Source organism: Pseudochaenichthys georgianus, chromosome 21 (assembly GCF_902827115.2).
Source record: "Pseudochaenichthys georgianus chromosome 21, fPseGeo1.2, whole genome shotgun sequence".
Lineage (NCBI taxonomy): Eukaryota > Metazoa > Chordata > Actinopteri > Perciformes > Channichthyidae > Pseudochaenichthys > Pseudochaenichthys georgianus.
The window spans coordinates 30065049-30082119 of NC_047523.1; the positions used below are offsets into that span (position 1 = coordinate 30065049).

Sequence of the window (17071 nt, forward strand, 5' to 3'; positions counted from 1 at the left end):
ATGTGTGTGAACAGCAACTATGTGGGTTCTGTCAACTCAGATCAGTGTCATCGTCATTGGGGTGGATGGAAAAGCTGTCTCTCTTTCAATGTTTTTAGGTTATTATGCCAAACTGCAAATAGGTGTGTATAGAGAATGAAAACAGCAATGTATAAAATGAAGCCATTATTCTCCTTAATGGCTTTAATGTGAGGACACATTTGAGTTTGTGAGAATATTTGGACACACTGTTGGGTAACTTATAATCAGCTAAGAGCGTCGTACATTCAGCAACACCTTGCTCTGACTAAAATGAAAAATAAAGCCAGCTGTGGGTCATATTAATGTTCATTTGTGTTATTTACAATATGAGATGAACCCAACATGAAGGAAGCACCAACAACAGACAGACACACTGTGACCCTGACATATGGATGCTGGCCTCTGCGGGTGGAAGAAGGCGGGTGGTTTTGGGTTTTTGGTATTTGATAGCAGCGGGAGGGTATTTCACAGAGAGTTAATCAGCTTGTATCATATATAACCTGATGGATTGGTGCTCTCTGAGTGGTTCGGATCTGTTGTTGAAGGTGCATGGTTTTTGGTTTTTAGTTTTTTATGCTGATATTTATCATTATGTCTCATGTTTAAGTTATCACATGTGGCCAAAGCCGCAGCTTAACATTTTTTTTTGTCATTTATGTTTATGGAACATGTTTTTAGACAATCGAAGCTGATATGTGCTGTGTTTTTTACTATTATGTCTGTTGAAGGGATGCAAAGTTCAAGTGATTTCCTTTAATACATCATTAGACGTGAAAATCTGGATGGATTCAGATATTTTTGGTGATTAAAGCGGATTATTATTTAATTAAAGGGTTTGTTTTTTCATGTACAGATGTTTGTCCACCTGCTGTGACATGTGTCTGCTTGTTTGATTTTCAAAATAAAAGCAATTTTTTTGGTTTTCATTTACATTTATGTATTTGTATATATTTGTAGTGTTATTAACATTGGGTGCATTCTGTGCGTGTGTTTAATCGACCTCTCTCTGTGCAGGTGAGACGAGCGTCCCGCAGCCAGGTGTACTGCTGCTGCAGGATGTGTATGCAGTGAAGGTGAAGCGGCGGCGGGCGGCGGGACAGCAGTCGGGGGGGGCCGTGCTCGGTGTGGCTCTGTTCTGCTGCAAGAGGAGAGGGAAGAGGCTTGAGGGGGATACGCTGCACCTCCACAACGCTTCCACAGAACACACACACATATGGTACAACACCCTGAAGGAGCTGATCACAGGTAACAAACACACTCATTTAGAAGAAATTAAATATAAGTGGGATGCCAAAATATTGGATACATTTATTTTTAGAGGCAGACAAATAGCAATACTTGCCTTCCATAGTGGCAGAGTGTAGAACAAGATCAAATAGCTGCAACCAGATAGGTGCATCCACTTGTTAATGCAAACACAGCCTACATTTTTTTTTTTTTTAAATGATCCCCATGCCAAATTTCCACCTCCTAATAATTGTTTGTGAACTTAGAGACAAAACTAAAGAGCTGCTGGTCACAGATAAATTGTTTTCAGTGTTTAGACACAATTATATGTCCGAATTTTATCCAACTTCATGCAACAGTACACGTATGTAATGGAAGCTGCAGTACACACTTGAAGTAAAAAGAAAATGTATGTAATTTGGAATACGGACCTTATTTTATATCACCCTGTTCATCACTCAGTATAATCAGGTGAGTCACAGTTACATCAGTAAAGCTAATCTGCTAATCCACCGGAACAAAGAGACACAGATTATACACACACGCACACACTGCACTCAGCCACCCAGTTAGGTGCTGTCAGCAATAGAATACTTGTTGTCTGCAAGAGAGATTAATTAGCTAAACTACTCGTCTACACAATCACGTGTGTGTCCAATTCACTTTAGCTCGCGACGAAAACCACACTATTGGGACGTAAAACTGTAGCTGATGTACACCACAAGGGCAAATGTAAGGGGTGTGCCAGAGTTTACAGCCTCTGTGCTGCTGGTTTCAGACTGTCCACCAGCAGAGATTTGCTCCCGTTTAGCCGCAAGAGCTTTAGTAGGGTCTGACACGGTTGGGTGATAAAGTCTGGCTCACAGTTGGATTTCCAGTTTATCCTAAAGGTATGGTTTTGAGGTCAGAACCATGAATCCAGTTCTTTTACACCAAACTAGGAAAACAACAGACATGATATCTATACTAAACTTGATTTTAAATGTGTAATATGCGTATAAAACGAAAAATCTGTTGCATAAAATGTGGACTTATTCCCTTAAAGCTGCCCCAGTCACTGTATTAATTTTATGGAATACTTTTTAAATTAACAATGAATTACATGTCTAGGTGTAATGTAAAAGAGACAGAAAATGTATTAATTAATTATCTCCCTCAGTGTTTTCTGCCATTTCATCTTTGAGTTGATTTCATCATTATTAACTTATTAACATAAGATTGCATGAATCCAGGAAACCAGTTTGATAAAGTTCTGAAGGTTGCTGCAGACTGAAGTTCCCAGACACTGGTTTCCCAGGTGCACTGTAGCAGGCGGTGTCTGGCTGACACTTAACCCACAATAGAAATGTTAGAGTGCTCTGTGTATGGATTTAACTCACACAAAACACACTTTACATTTCAGTTTTTTTCGACTGCAACAGAGGTGTTACAAGCTATCCATAAATGACGAGGTCAAAGGTCACACACACATTACCGTCGTGTTGTCACCATGGCAATCGGTCTGACACATAATCGCCGGTCACCTGTCTGTCTGTCCGTCCGTCTGTCCGTCAAACCAGATTACATATGATGCCCTGCAGCAAAGTCACAACTTCTTTAAGTGTTTTCCTTTGGCGTCACTCTCACACACACACACACACACACACACACACACACACACACACACACACACACACACACACATGAATGGTTCACAGGTCGTGTGTCAGCTCGCGTGGTCACACTGCACATCAAACTGTGGAGGCTTTTGTGACTTTACACACCACGGCGAAGGAGTCTCTGTATGTGTGTGTGTGCGTGTGTGAAAGGTAAACAGTCGGCCGCTCTGCTGCTGTGCGGACATTAAGCCTATTTTCCAGCCAGAGGTCAGTGTGAAAAGCGCATTGTTGTGTGAATCGTGGCTTCGCAGAGCAGTCAGTCTCGCCGCTGCTGACACTACCGCCACTTCTTAACCTTCAGGTCCGAACATTCAGCTGCACAATGGCGAGCGGAGAGCAGACACTTTCAGTTTCTAGAGCGTTATTGGCTGTGTGAAGCAGCTGCAGAACGCTGTGCAGAGAGTGAATGGCAGTCAGAGTGACAAAAGGCAGGCAGTGATGCTGTATAGAGTCTGTCTCCATACAACGCAGTCAGGCGGTGGGATGGATTGACTGCAGTTGTTTAACAGCACAACAGACTGACAGACCGGTGGTGGCGGCGGAGTTCGCGGGACGGCCATACTGAGTTCGCCCCAAGCCACCAGCGGCCAACGCAGCTCCTCCCAGATCAATTGTCTTGTCAATCTAACGTCAGTTTTCTGCTCGCTTACAGAGCTGTTAGTTTGTTTGCATAGTGACATCAGTGGGAAGTGGTGATGGTCAGTCTGGTGGTACTGTACTGTCTAAACCGGGTCAAAGTGACGACATCTTTACACTGTGTGGACAGCAGGTGGGTTGTTTAATAACATTTAATCAGATCCAAGCCCTTGGGTATCCCTTAAAGAATCTTATTAGGTCTTAGAGAAAATAATACCTAAAGTCAAAGATGTTTTATCATTTAATATTTGGCTAAGAAGTGTAATTTATAACTAGCCAAAAGGAAGGTTAAGAGCAAGAGGCTGTTTGCCCCCCCAACTGCAGTATTAAACACAACAATATAGTTTTTACTCGGGGTTTTCCGACCAGAAATACTATATGGCTAACACAGACTGTTCTATCAAACATGAAGCATTGAACTGTGTGTAGTCTTTTACCACACGAGATGGTTATGTCTGAGTTCGACTAAACTCTATAAACCGCTTTATGGCCGTGTGTGTGCTGCTCTGTGTTACATATTAACCGGTGGGTCTGTGAAGTCAGTGAGTGTCTCCATAGTGACAGTCTACCTCATATTAATGTTGAAGGCCTAATTTGTTTGTCAGGAAACAAACTTTATGGTACAGCAGTACACATTCACACCCCCACCCCCACCCACCCAATCAATATCAATATGCAGAGGATATATGAAAAATGCTAAATAATGGTTGTATCAAAGGTCAAACCCTTTGAACCCCCTTTATTTTGCACAATGATTTCAATGCAACTTGGCAATTGAAAGGATTTGTCTCCCGTCAGTCTTAACAATTATCACGCATGGCGTAGTGTACAGACATTTATGGTCCAAAAAGGATAACACATACCAACTTTGGTGATCTTCTGTTCTTTCCCTGAGCTCTTCTAGCAGGTTAACATTGATGTATTTTTGTAAAATAACTGATAACAGCAATATGATGAGTATGATAACATTCAAAACAGGTTCCCCAAACCTAAAGTGAAATGGCTTACTTTTACCAGCAGTCCCAAACTCGAAGATATTCAATAAAAACTGCGGAAAGCAATGAAGTTTGAAATTGGAGGGCTACTTATGAGTTTTGTCTCTACAAATACTACAGTAGAATTTAACCTTTAAGTCTCATGTCTAAAAAACGAAATCAGTAGACTGGATCGTTCCGGAGAATCTGATCAAACTGGACATTTAAAGCCTTTAATTGATGACTTCTGTCCGCTGACATCAGGGGGAGTCTGCAGCACAATATAATCTTGTTTTTCTCCACACATCTAGTATCTTCGGTTTTCAGTCAGAAACTCAACACTTCTGCTTGACAACACTGGGATTGTTTACCATGACAACATTTTAGCAACGCCATAGCAACCTGCCGCTAGCCGGGGCTCGGAGATGATCTGACTGATACTTGATCTGTCTACATGTACCTGTCTGTCTGCATTTCTTCTTAGAAACATATCAGCAAATTGAATGACCTCATCTCCTCTGAGACTGTGTGTGTATAACAGACAGGCCTAGTTCGAGCTTTCAGGATCACATTTCAAGGGACATGAGTTATTTTTAAATATTTTAAATACTTTTGTTCTTAACAGAATGGGCATCAACCTGCTTCTATAAGCAAGTAAACAGACAAGTGCTCGAAATTTAGGATTATAAGTATTATCCTAAACCCCTTCGCCAAAATGTCCTGTGGTTTCATCCCGGGCCCTTAAGTCCCCTAGTGGAAAACTGTTGGAGTTTGGTAGGGTCTACATTTTTGGGTGGCACCAAAGTGGGCGAGCTTCTGGTATGGGTGGGGGACGAGTAGAGAGAAAAGTGGCAGGGGTGCAGGGTAATTCCTCCTGGTCCATGCTGTGGGGTGTAAGGGATGCCAGGAGGTGCACTGTGTGTGAGTGTGTGTAAGTGTGTGTGTGGGGTCATTATCAGGGCGAGGTCACAGCCTTCTGGGAACAGATTATAATAATGATCTGGATAATGGAGCTGGTGTGTGTGTGTGTGTATTGATCTGTGCAGGTCTACGGGGATTTATAATGCGGTCTCTAAATCGGCCTAATGATGACCTGTACAGGGGGTCTGGGGTGTGTGTGTTTGTGACTGTAGTTTGGAGTCGATACCATGTAACCATACACACACACACACACACACACACACACACACACACACACACACACACACACACACTGTCAACCACTGTTGATGATGTAAATGATATGCTGTATATTTTTGCATCATACAGGCCTCCTCCATGTTATAAGAGCACAGAGGTGTCTATATCCTCTTTTAAGGATCATCTTCATTTCATCACCATGATTTTTACTAGTTTCTTTTGTTTACAACAGGAAACAGAGAAAAGCAGAATAATCACCACATTTAAGAAGCTGGAACCAAAAGAATTCTGACAAATTGAGACCAAATGTTGTATGTTTGTTTGCAGGGCCCAGCACTCGTCCCAGGTATCTAAAGGTGTTCATAAACCCCTGCAGCCACAAGAAGGACGCCGTTCACATCTACAGAGAACACGTGGCTCCCCTCTTCAAAATGGCTGACGTCCGCACTGACATCACTGGTCAGTCCACCTCATTTTTTATGTATCCACTGATCAACTTCACAACAAATAATAGTAATTAGAATCTGAAATATAATACCCTTAGTTTGACTTCCAGATGTTACAACGTATGTATATTGTATTAAAACCTTGTTGGAGTGCGGCAGAACTGTCCTTCCATCTTTATTGATATAAGAGAAGACAATGTGAAATCAGTGTGTGTGTGTGTGTGTGTGTGTGTGTGTGTGTGTGTGTGTGTGTGTGTGTGTGTGTGTGTGTGTGTGTGTGTGTGTGTGTGTGTGTGTGTGTGTGTGTGTGTGTGTGTGTGTGTGTGTGTGTGTGTGTGTGTGTGTGTGTGTGTGTGTGTGTGTGTGTGTGTGTGTGTGTGTGTGTGTGTATATGTGTGTGTGTGTGTCCAAAGGTCAGAGTTAATGGCAGTCTCTAGTCGCTAAGTAACTTGATACAGGGGGCGGAGCTTAGCCCATCTGTTGTGATAGAGAGACAACCTGCTCCTCTCCTCTTTTCTCCTGACTAATTTTCCTCCTCTTTTTATATTTCAAATAATGCTTTCCAAAGATCTCCCCGTCTCCTCATCACTCTTGTTTCATCTCAATGCCTTCTATCCTCTTTTCTCCTCTTCCCTTCTCTTGCCTGTCCTTTCCTTTACTCCTCCTCATATCTTCTCCTCTCCTCATCTTCTCTCCTTTCTTGTTTCCTCTCTTTTCCCTTTATCTCATCTCCTCTTCTCTTATCTCCTTTCTTGTTTTCTCTCATCTGATATTTTCTCCTGGCTACGTCCACCTTTTTTCTTCCTCCTCATATCTGCATCTTTTTACTCAACTTCTTAGCTCCTCAAACCTCACCTCTCCTCTTCTCTTGATTCTTATCCTCTCATCTCCTGTCTCTCTCTGTATCCCCTTTTCTCTCCTTGTCTCCTTTCCTCCCCGCTCTCCTCCTCTCAGCAGATGGTGTGATATCCGTTGTCCCACTTTTTTTTGGCAGCCATCGAACACACACTCGTGTACATGTGACCACACACATACATGAACACTTTATCTCTGTCCATCTCAGTGTCTCTCCATCTGTTTCACTCTCTGTTTCCCCCACTCTCCTCCCCTCTCTCTCTCCTCCTGTCTCTCTCTCCTCCTGTCTCTCTCTCCAGTTACGGAGAAAAAGGGTCATGCTCTCTCAGTGATGAAGGAATGCAAGCTGGATGGATATGATGGGTTAGTTTTCTCCCTCTCTCCCTCGATTTAACATTTACAATTGTTTACTGGGCTATAAATCAATCACTCTACTTTACTCTAAACTTCCTGCTATAAATCTAATTTTGATTGACACAACTGATCTTATTCTGAATCATAAATGTGATTTGGAGAAGGTATTTTCCCAGGGTTAAGGGGGCTTCAATAAGATTTTTAATAATTTCAGTAATCTCATTATGGATCAAATATAACCCTTATAATAATAATAATAATAATAATCAATTACATTTGTATAGTGCTTTTCCTGGTGCTCAAAGTCGCTTTAAATAAAATCAGACACAAAAACAGTACAAAGAAAAAAATAGAATGACTACATACACATATTGTCCTGCAATAATGAGTTTAAGCTCTGTGTGTACTTGTCCATGTTAAACATGAGCCAGGCCATACAAAATTGATAGTAATCACATCACACCAAAACAGGTATTGTATACAACAACAACAAAAAAATATATATATATTTCCGAAATGGGATGGGATCAGTTTCAGGATATTGGCTTAAATGCTTTTTCAGGTGTTGGATGTGAGGATTAATATGTGAAGTTTATTTCGCATTAATAAAGTCAAAGCTATAAAATGAAGGCCCACTGTTCATATTAAAGTGTAAGGTAACAAGTCAACATGTTGTTCTCAAACTGTGGCATCTTCCTCCCACAACAGTCTGCACTGAAACAGATCATTAGACAGCAGTTCAGAGGCTGACACTAAAACACACTGACCCAGACTGATTACCCACTCAAACACACACAAACTAAGTCTAACAGAGAGACAGGTGAAATCACTAACTTCTAACTGAGCTTACCTCTAAACTAAAAGTGAAAATAATATGTTATGCTTTCAAGAGATATAATATAACTTATCTAAATGAAAATACACTGATCAAACCCTCATCATTACTACATGTATCTGTGAGATCAGTGTGAGTGTGTGATCAGTGTGTGTGTGTGTGTGTGTGTGTGTGTGTGTGTGTGTGTGTGTGTGTGTGTGTGTGTGTGTGTGTGTGTGTGTGTGTGTGTGTGTGTGTGTGTGTGTGTGTGTGTGTGTGTGTGTGTGTGTGTGTGTGTGTGTGTGTGTGTGTGTGTGTGTGTGTGTGTGTGTGTGTGTGTGTGTGTGTGTGTGAGCAGCTTTTGTGCTCAGGCCTCATAAAGCTTAATGTGCTTAGAGAAGATTAGCTCAGCGTTGCTAAGCTAGCTGCTGTGTGTGTGTGTGTGTGTGTGTGTGTGTGTGTGTGTGTGTGTGTGTGTGTGTGTGTGTGTGTGTGTGTGTGTGTGTGTGTGTGTGTGTGTGTGTGTGTGTGTGTGTGTGTGTGTGTGTGTGTGTGTGTGTGTGTGTGTGTGTGTGTGTGTGTGTGTGTGTGTGTGTGTGTGTGTGTGTGTGTGTGTGTGTGTGTGTGTGTGTGTGTGTGTGTGTGTGTGTGTGTGTGTGTGTGTGAGGCTGCTTGGGTGAGGATTTGGTTGAAACCTACATTTGCCAATTAGGCTGGCTGTCACCGTGGTGACCGGAGCTTCAGGTAATCCCATACACAGGAGGAGGGGGAGGGGGCGGAGTCTGTTTACTTCACATTTACTGGAAACACCAACTCTGAAGAGGAAGCTTTTTATTTTTAGCTTCTAAAAAAGATACTAATAATAATAGGGATAATATGCCTTATTACGCATGCAGCATGCAACAGTACTCGTTTATTTTGACTCACCAAACATTTTTGAGAGAATAAAAACTAAATGTGTTAACCCCTTAACCCATACAATCGTTCAGATATGTCATTTGAAAATGTAAACCAAATTCCCATAACACAACTGGTTTTCATCTCATTTACATTTTTCCATACCTGGGCTTCAGGTTTTTTTCTTAACAACATTCTCTTTGGATGTGTATGTAAACAAAACTACAACAATGATTTTCAGTGGGTTAGGGTAACCCTAACCCTTTAGGATACTTGGTACTCCAGACACAGTTTGGTCACAAAAAAAGTATTGAGGCTCAATACCCAGCCCTTTTCAGTGCCATTCTCAGTAAAAAATATTTGACAATGGTCCTGTGGAGAAGCCATGCCACCTGCTGGAGGACCAGGAACTTAAAGGACCCCAACAATAAAACACTTTTATGATGGATCAATGTCAGAAGTAACCCTAAGTAATAAAATACTCTCATTAGAAGTCCAGAACATAGTTGAGACAACTATACAAATACTTTTCTACCTGTCTGCCTGTCTGTCCCTCAGGGTGGTGTGTGTTGGGGGGGACGGGTCGGTGGCGGAGCTGTGTCACGCTCTGGTCTTCAGAGCTCAGCTGGATGCTGGATCCCCAGAGAAACCAGTGACAGCAGTGCTGCCTCTTGGAATCATTCCTGCTGGTGAGAGACAGGGCACAACCTCAAAACTGCAAACTAACTCTGCGCAGAAATACATATACAATATATATATCAACCTTTTTGTAGAACAGCTGTGATGTTTCATTAACTGTTGGTTCATCTTGACAGGTTCTACAGATGTGGTTTCCTGTTCTGTTCATGGAGTCAGAGATCCAGTCACTGCAGCCCTGCACATTGTCCTTGGTAAGTTCAACCTGTCCTAGATCCAAAGATACAACGTGCATCATCGTTAGTCATATTGTCCTGGGTTGGTTCTACTTGTTCTACATCTATAGTTACCTTGCCTAAAATATGTTTTACCTGTGTCGAGCGTAACTGTGATCGGTTGATGGTCATTCAGTTTGAGAATGAACAAACGTACAGGCAGACAGATGTCTAACAGCAGGATCAGTTTCACTCTAAATCACAGGTCTACTGTGCTTACTGTAGCCCCTCCCACTTCACCTGTCAAGTACACCTGCAGACCAATCAGTTGGCGGGCTGCTGTGTTTGAATGAATGAAAGCCTGATGTGGGACGGTGTTTCATTAACACGAATCAAGACTAATTGTCTGCACTAACCCATGACACATACAATTCCTGAACAATAGGAAACAGTTAAACTGAAAGCTGTTCCCACGGAACCAGGTGAGTTCAAGTGAATTAGCGACTTGACCAAAGTGAATATACCTGACCTGTCTGTTACACCTCAGTGTCTCTCGTGTAAATATGTTTAATATGAAGCTAGAGCCAGCAGCTTAGCTTAAATAAAGAAGTCTACACATCTTCTGTCACAGACTGAAAACCCACATGTTTGGACTATACCTTCGCTATGTTCAAAATAAAAAGTAGTTACACTCTTAAGAAGCACTGCAGGCTTAATATCACTGACACACTGACTGAGACCCACACACACATCATGCCATATGGAGAGGAAATCTGATTATATCCAGAAAGAGAGACAGGCAGTCAGACAGACAGGTGGGCAGACAGCACCGCAGTTCAGTAGGTTAGAGCAGGTATGTGTCCAGATGGTGTGTGTGTGTGTGTGTGTGTGTGTGTGTGTGTGTGTGTGTGTGTGTGTGTGTGTGTGTGTGTGTGTGTGTGTGTGTGTGTGTGTGTGTGTGTGTGTGTGTGTGTGTGTGTGTGTGTGCGTGCGTGCGTGCGTGCGTGCGTGCGTGCGTGCGTGCGTGCGTGCGTGCGTGCGTGCGTGCGTGCGTGCGTGCGTGCGTGCGTGTGTGTGTTGCATTCAAAGGCTGTGGGGATATGTTTAGAGTAGAGGTTGACTTACTTCGATCTGCTGATGGAGTTTTCATGGCATTTTTTTAAATTGGCTTACTTGTAAACACAGTCAAATTGTTTAGAGTCATTTAAAGGAGAGTTTCACCCGATTGTGACAATCATCTCGAAGCTTTGAACAAATTAAACATTAAATTGAACTATCTTCTTAAATTAGCTGCTTTAGAGACTGTTCACTCTATTCCAATGGGATCCATTTACGGAATCGATAGATATGAACACATACACACACAAACACACACTCCTGACCTCTTTCTGTCGCCCATATTTAGAGTGCTGCCTCTCATTCATATTAATGAGCTTCTCACCATATGACCACTTGGCCTATGTACAGGCTGTGTGTGTGGAGGGTCCCAAGCATAATAAATATTCATAATCTTTCATCAGTATTCATCTCCCCCTCTGTCTGCAGGTCACCTGCAGCAGGTGGACATGTGCAGCTTCTCGTCTCTCGGCCAGTTGGTGCATTTCGGTTTCTCCGCCATGTTTGGCTTTGGTGGACAGTGCTTAGCGCGGGCGGAGAAGAAGAGGTGGATGTCCTCAACGCGGAGACGAGAGTATGCTCTGGTGAAGACGCTGGCTAGGCTGAGGTAAAACACAGAGATAGAAATGTATTTGTTGTATACAGTAAATTAGATTTACTTTCTATACTTGAAGACATTTCACATAGTTTAAAATGATCATTTAAAACTACACACAACATTAATCACCCATTAAAAGCAGTTCTGAAAGGTGAAGATTTATGATTGGACGGATTGGTGCAGACTCAGATGTGGTGTGGATCCAAGGATTTAGGTTATATGTAGTATAAAACTCCCAGAACTCTTATTCTGGATTATTTTCTTTTCTGTCTCTCTCAGACCAGAGGACTGTCAGCTGTCTTTTCTACCAGCAAAGAAGACAAACAGGTGAGGAACATTAGTGCTCTTTACAAGGCTCTGTAGTTGATTATGTATACTAAATAATAAAAGTGGAATATAACTGTGCATGTAAACTTAAATGTGGTAGAGAAACAGGGATGTGTTTATAAATGTCAGTGTGTTATATTGATTGCCTGTCATGTTTAAAACGAAATATGATCTCCTCTTTCTCAGAGACAAGGACTCCGGGTCAGGTGAGAATGGTACTTGCTGGTTCAGATTTCCGTCTCTGTCAAACTAGTTTGATTTTGAATTTTTCCATTTGTGATCAGTTGATGCAGAAGTGGAGGAGTCCTGGACGACCAATCAGGGCTTGTATCTGAGCATCAGCATCATGTCCGTCCCCTGCCTGAGCCCACACACACCTCGAGGTCTCGCTCCCAACACCAGGTACATGACCAGCAGATCTGGGAATGCTAAAGTCAGCTGTGTTTTGACCATGAACGCACCACGCTGCAGGTTTATTTCATTCTGTTTCTGCTTCTGAACGTTCTCTTCCACTTCCTGTTTGTGACAGTTTGGCAAATGGCAGCGCAGCATTGATCGCAGTCGGAAACACTTCCAGGTCAGAGTTCATCAAACACCTGAAGAGATACGGCAGCTCCAGTGGACAGGTGAGAGCAGCTGTCAATCAAAATCTTCCAAACACAATGAAAACATATATAAATGAATTCTACACTTTAGTTATTTTTAGAAAACGTGGGTTTGGGATGTTTTTATTTTATTTTTTTAATGCAAGAAGGTACAATGTTGAGTTTCAAATGTGTACATAATAATACAATTATACAAAAGCTTGTATTTGGACATGCCCATTAGTTTTAGGAACACTCAAGTTTCTGTTTGAGTGCTTTTTAATGGATTATTGATTTTGGAGGTACTCCTCAATTGATTTCTCCAAAAATGTGCTCTGAGTTCAAACAAAAGAAAAGAATACGACAGAGACATTCGTAAGTGCAAATACGGCAAAATGTAAGACTGGAAAAATATTTCAAAACAAACACAAGTCCATTAAGTCCATTTATCCTGAATATCTGTATTTGTTATATCTTTAATCTTCAGGTTAACTTTGAGAGATACAAAATGTTTGACAGTAATAGGGATTTTTGGGCACACGTGGCCCGTATCTCAAATGTACCCGTTGTATCACTCGACCTCGCCATCCTGCTGGCTCCTCTCACAGAGTAAAAATAAACATAGTAGTTAGATCAGGGACGTGCACAGACATTTGGAGGGGCTACTCTAAACTGGAAAAAGGGCCTACCCCCCGAAAAAAAATATAAGACCAAAACGATTATTACATTAACTAATTTGAACAGTAATTCACATCATCATCTCATAACAAAATAAGCTAAGACGACTACTTGCATTCGGTGACTTGATTTTTTAAATGAAAACCAGGAACATTCTTTGTTTTGCGGTCCATATCTCATTAAAATATCTAATGTTAGTAACTACTAAAGAAAAAATGTGGACAATTCAATGTAGTTTGACCATTGCAGACATACTGATAAAATAGGGCTTCTATAATTAGGCTACCTTAAATAAACTCACTAATTGTTGAAACCAGTTCAATACGCATTATTCTTATTCTTATCATTCTTTATGAGCGCAGTAACGGTAAGGTATCTAATTACTTATTTAGTATTCCATAACATAATAACAGAGATGGTCAAATTAAAGGAGAGACATGGCAGAAATCCTACAATGAAGCGGGCAGTGAAGTGTTCTCCTGAGAGAGGGCGATCAAGAAAAGAGAGCGAGCGGCCCCGTCGGCCATGTGGGCAATTACATTTAAGAAGAAGGAGAAGAAGAAGAAGTAAAATAATTAGTAGAAGAAAAATGAAGCTGGTGTGTTTCCCGCAGCGAGACACTACAATACTAATTGTGGGCTTATCATGTTGATTCGACCACAACAGAAACAAAAAAAACCTCTCGCTCTCTCCAGAGGGGCAGGTCAGCCAAAAAGGGGAAACGGGCCGTTGCCCGGGCAACAATAGTCCGTACCTGTGCACGTCCCTGAGTTAGATTAGCCTGAGAGACTGCAGACTAACCCACTTACTATATATACGGACAGTGTAGCGTTCACTGTCCTGCAGGGTAAACAGACTGTTTACTCGCTGACCTACATCCTGACGGAGAGACGGACAGCTCAGGGAAAAACATGACAAGACGGAGCTGAAATGTAACCATGAGGACCCCCATTGGAGTCCCCATGCCGACATTGAACCTCACATTTGAATCTATTTACATGCCTTCTCAAGTCCAAGAATCAGGCCAAACCTACAATAATTCAGTTTAGTATAATTTAGGACAAAGAAAACTGTTAATTTTCATGTTTTAAAAGTTGAAATCAGGTTGCAAACAAACTCCCACAGACAGACTACCCTGCAAACTTAAAAGTTTGCGATGTTTCTAGTTTGTTTGCAACTTTTGATCTAGCTTCCTCGTCCTTCTGAGCACCTGACTTATAGAAGTAAATGTGCTTTTGCTCATAGCTGAAAACAATCTAATGTTTGGCATTTTTGAATAAAATATTACCTTAATAATGAATAATTTCTGATATTAGTTTACAAATACATTTTGGATGATTGCTTAATCAAGTAGTTTATTGTTTATTCATCAAAATAAAAATAAACTACAGTATTCCTCGTATATTAAATATACTATATTAATCTGCTTGAAATTTGAACTTGATTTTTTTCCCACCATTGGACTATAAAGTGCATCCACTTAATTGTAGAAAGAAAAACAGAGGAGGAAAGACAGACAGGAGAGAGAGACAGTCTGTCTGTCTGTCTGTCTGTCTGTCTGTCTGTCTGTCTGTCTGTCTGTTGGTCTTTGCTGCCCCCTGTTGGAGCTCCATGGTGTTACAGAAGACAAACAGGGAGAGTCCACAGGAAGGAACCCTGTGACCTGTCGAGATTGACAACCTGATTAAAGAGGATCTTGACAAGCTTTTGACCTGAGAACACACACACACACACACACACACACACACACACACACACACACACACACACACACACACACACACCTGTCTGTCAGTCTTACTGTCTGTCTCTCTGCAGTTCAGCTTCTCCTTCGTGGAGACGCACGACGTGTCCGCAGTGAGGATCCGCCCTCGCTCGCTGGTTGGCTGGCCGGAGGAGGAGGAGAGTGAGGAAGAGGGCGAGTCCAAAACCTCGCCAATCATCCAATCAGAGGCCTCCGCTTTTACCCTGAACATCGACGGAGAGCTGGTGGAGATTGCTAACGAAGTGCTTATCAGGTATCAATATAAAATCTTTATTATCAACATAAACATTATCAACAATATTATTACTCTGTCTGAAACAGGGTAATTGATAAATAAGCTGGGGCAGTACATTTTTGGCATTATTGGGTAACAATTCCATAATTATCTTTCAAATATTAGTAATTTGATTGGTTCCCATTGGAAGGCAGTTTTATTGAAAAGGCAAAAAAAAGTAAAAATGACATAAATAGAAAATTACAGTTCTAATCCTGCAGCTCTCCGATACCCAATGACGCCAGAAAGAAACTGCCTACTACCCCAGCTTTAAATGAACACTGTTTTTCTAAAGTGCATTTTTGTGTATGTGGTGCATTCAGGGTCCACCCGCGGCTCATCACTCTGTATGGGGAGGAGGTGGACGAGGCCGAGTCGACCGTCTCCTGCAGCTGCATCTGAGTCCATCAGAGAGACAAAAACACATCGCCATAGTAACAACAGTGACTCGACAGTGCCCTCTCTGGGTCATTACTGTTTCCATCGCGATGTGAACTAACGTATAAGCTTTAATCAAAGTAGAAACAGAGCTTTGCAGCTTCCCGTTTACTTCATGCATTATTTTGTTTTTATAACTGCAGCTTTAATAACATAACGTAACTTTTGTAAGCTCTCTTTAACTCCAAACTACCTGTGCTTTGTAAAGTTTCTCACGCCTAGACCAGACTGAAGAGGATAAAGATTTTTTTATTTTATTCAAATGAATGTTAATATTTTACAAAATGTTAATACCAAGCTCTTCTCAAATGGCTTTATTTTACTAATGCCTATTTTTTTTTACAATTCTCATTTTGTTTTAAGCTGTCCAGTTTCTGGAAGTTAAAAGTATTGAATCCAACACTGTGAGAAAAAAATATAAAGTTTATGTTAAATGTTTTTGTACAGATGAGCAGAACCAGACTCGACGAGCCAAAAGTGTCCAAAGACTGTAATATTTGAATATAACATTTTTTATTATATTATACTGACAAAGCAGTCTTTTAACAGATGTAATCATGATGATGAAAACAATACAAGTTGTTGTTTAAATAGAAAATCCTTAATTTTAATAAAAAGGTGTTGCTAAAAGCAGTGAGACTCCAGTGCAGAACAACTTCACATAAACAAAAACATACTCATTAATTTAAATACTAAGAAGATATTTCTGTGTGATGTGCATTTCTATGAAATAAACATAAAGGAAGGTAGCGGCTGGCTTCGATGTCTGCATTCATTGAGTATTTTTAAATATCAAACATTACTTCAAGTAGTCTTTCAACATTCAACCCTGCGACTCAACATGTTGCATATTTTGCTGAATTTTCACAATAATAGTTTAGTTTGTATCTAGGAGCAGTTCACCCCAAAAAATATTATTTAATTTCTCGCGTACATAATCTTTAAGTATCCTAAAGAAAGCGCTCTATAATTTAAATGTGCCTGAATAAAATGGTGGTCTTTGTGACTTGCACGGGCTGGTCACAACAAGTCGAGGTTGTTCCAAAAATGTTGCATAGATCTTCTTCCCCCCCAATAGCAAATCCATTAATCGTGCGATTCCAACAACAACAATTCTGAAGTAAAGTGATTCTGCCAATAAATGTCCTTGAGAGCCTTAAGAGGTATTAGCTCAGAAAAATAAATCCCATAGTGAAAACGTGCTGAAGGGTAAAAACAAAGTGATGGTTTTCCGCTTTAAAACACGTAAATGCCGTGAACCAGCACATCCCAGCTGCCATCACTTATTTTGTTTGGTGTGTGTGTGTGTGTGTGTGTGTGTGTGTGTGTGTGTGTGTGTGTGTGTGTGTGTGTGTGTGTGTGTGTGTGTGTGTGTGTGTGTGTGTGTGTGTGTGTGTGTGTGTGTGTGTGTGTGTGTG

General features: G+C 41.2%; 1 protein-coding gene across 1 annotated transcript in view; it reads left to right on the forward strand.

Annotated features, from left to right (window-relative positions):
* The window catches only part of cerkl (CERK like autophagy regulator), a 20196-nt gene extending 3171 nt beyond the window's left edge, over positions 1-17025 (forward strand). Inside the window, exons 3-14 of the mRNA XM_034109302.2 lie at positions 1036-1266; positions 5984-6115; positions 7257-7320; positions 9581-9711; positions 9838-9912; positions 11419-11596; positions 11867-11914; positions 12101-12120; positions 12199-12316; positions 12444-12540; positions 14995-15194; positions 15539-17025. Of these exons, the coding sequence (XP_033965193.1) occupies positions 1036-1266; positions 5984-6115; positions 7257-7320; positions 9581-9711; positions 9838-9912; positions 11419-11596; positions 11867-11914; positions 12101-12120; positions 12199-12316; positions 12444-12540; positions 14995-15194; positions 15539-15617 (1373 nt within the window). The 3' untranslated portion in view covers positions 15618-17025. The remainder of the gene's footprint in view (positions 1-1035; positions 1267-5983; positions 6116-7256; positions 7321-9580; positions 9712-9837; positions 9913-11418; positions 11597-11866; positions 11915-12100; positions 12121-12198; positions 12317-12443; positions 12541-14994; positions 15195-15538) is intronic.
* The last annotated feature ends 46 nt before the right edge of the window (positions 17026-17071 follow it).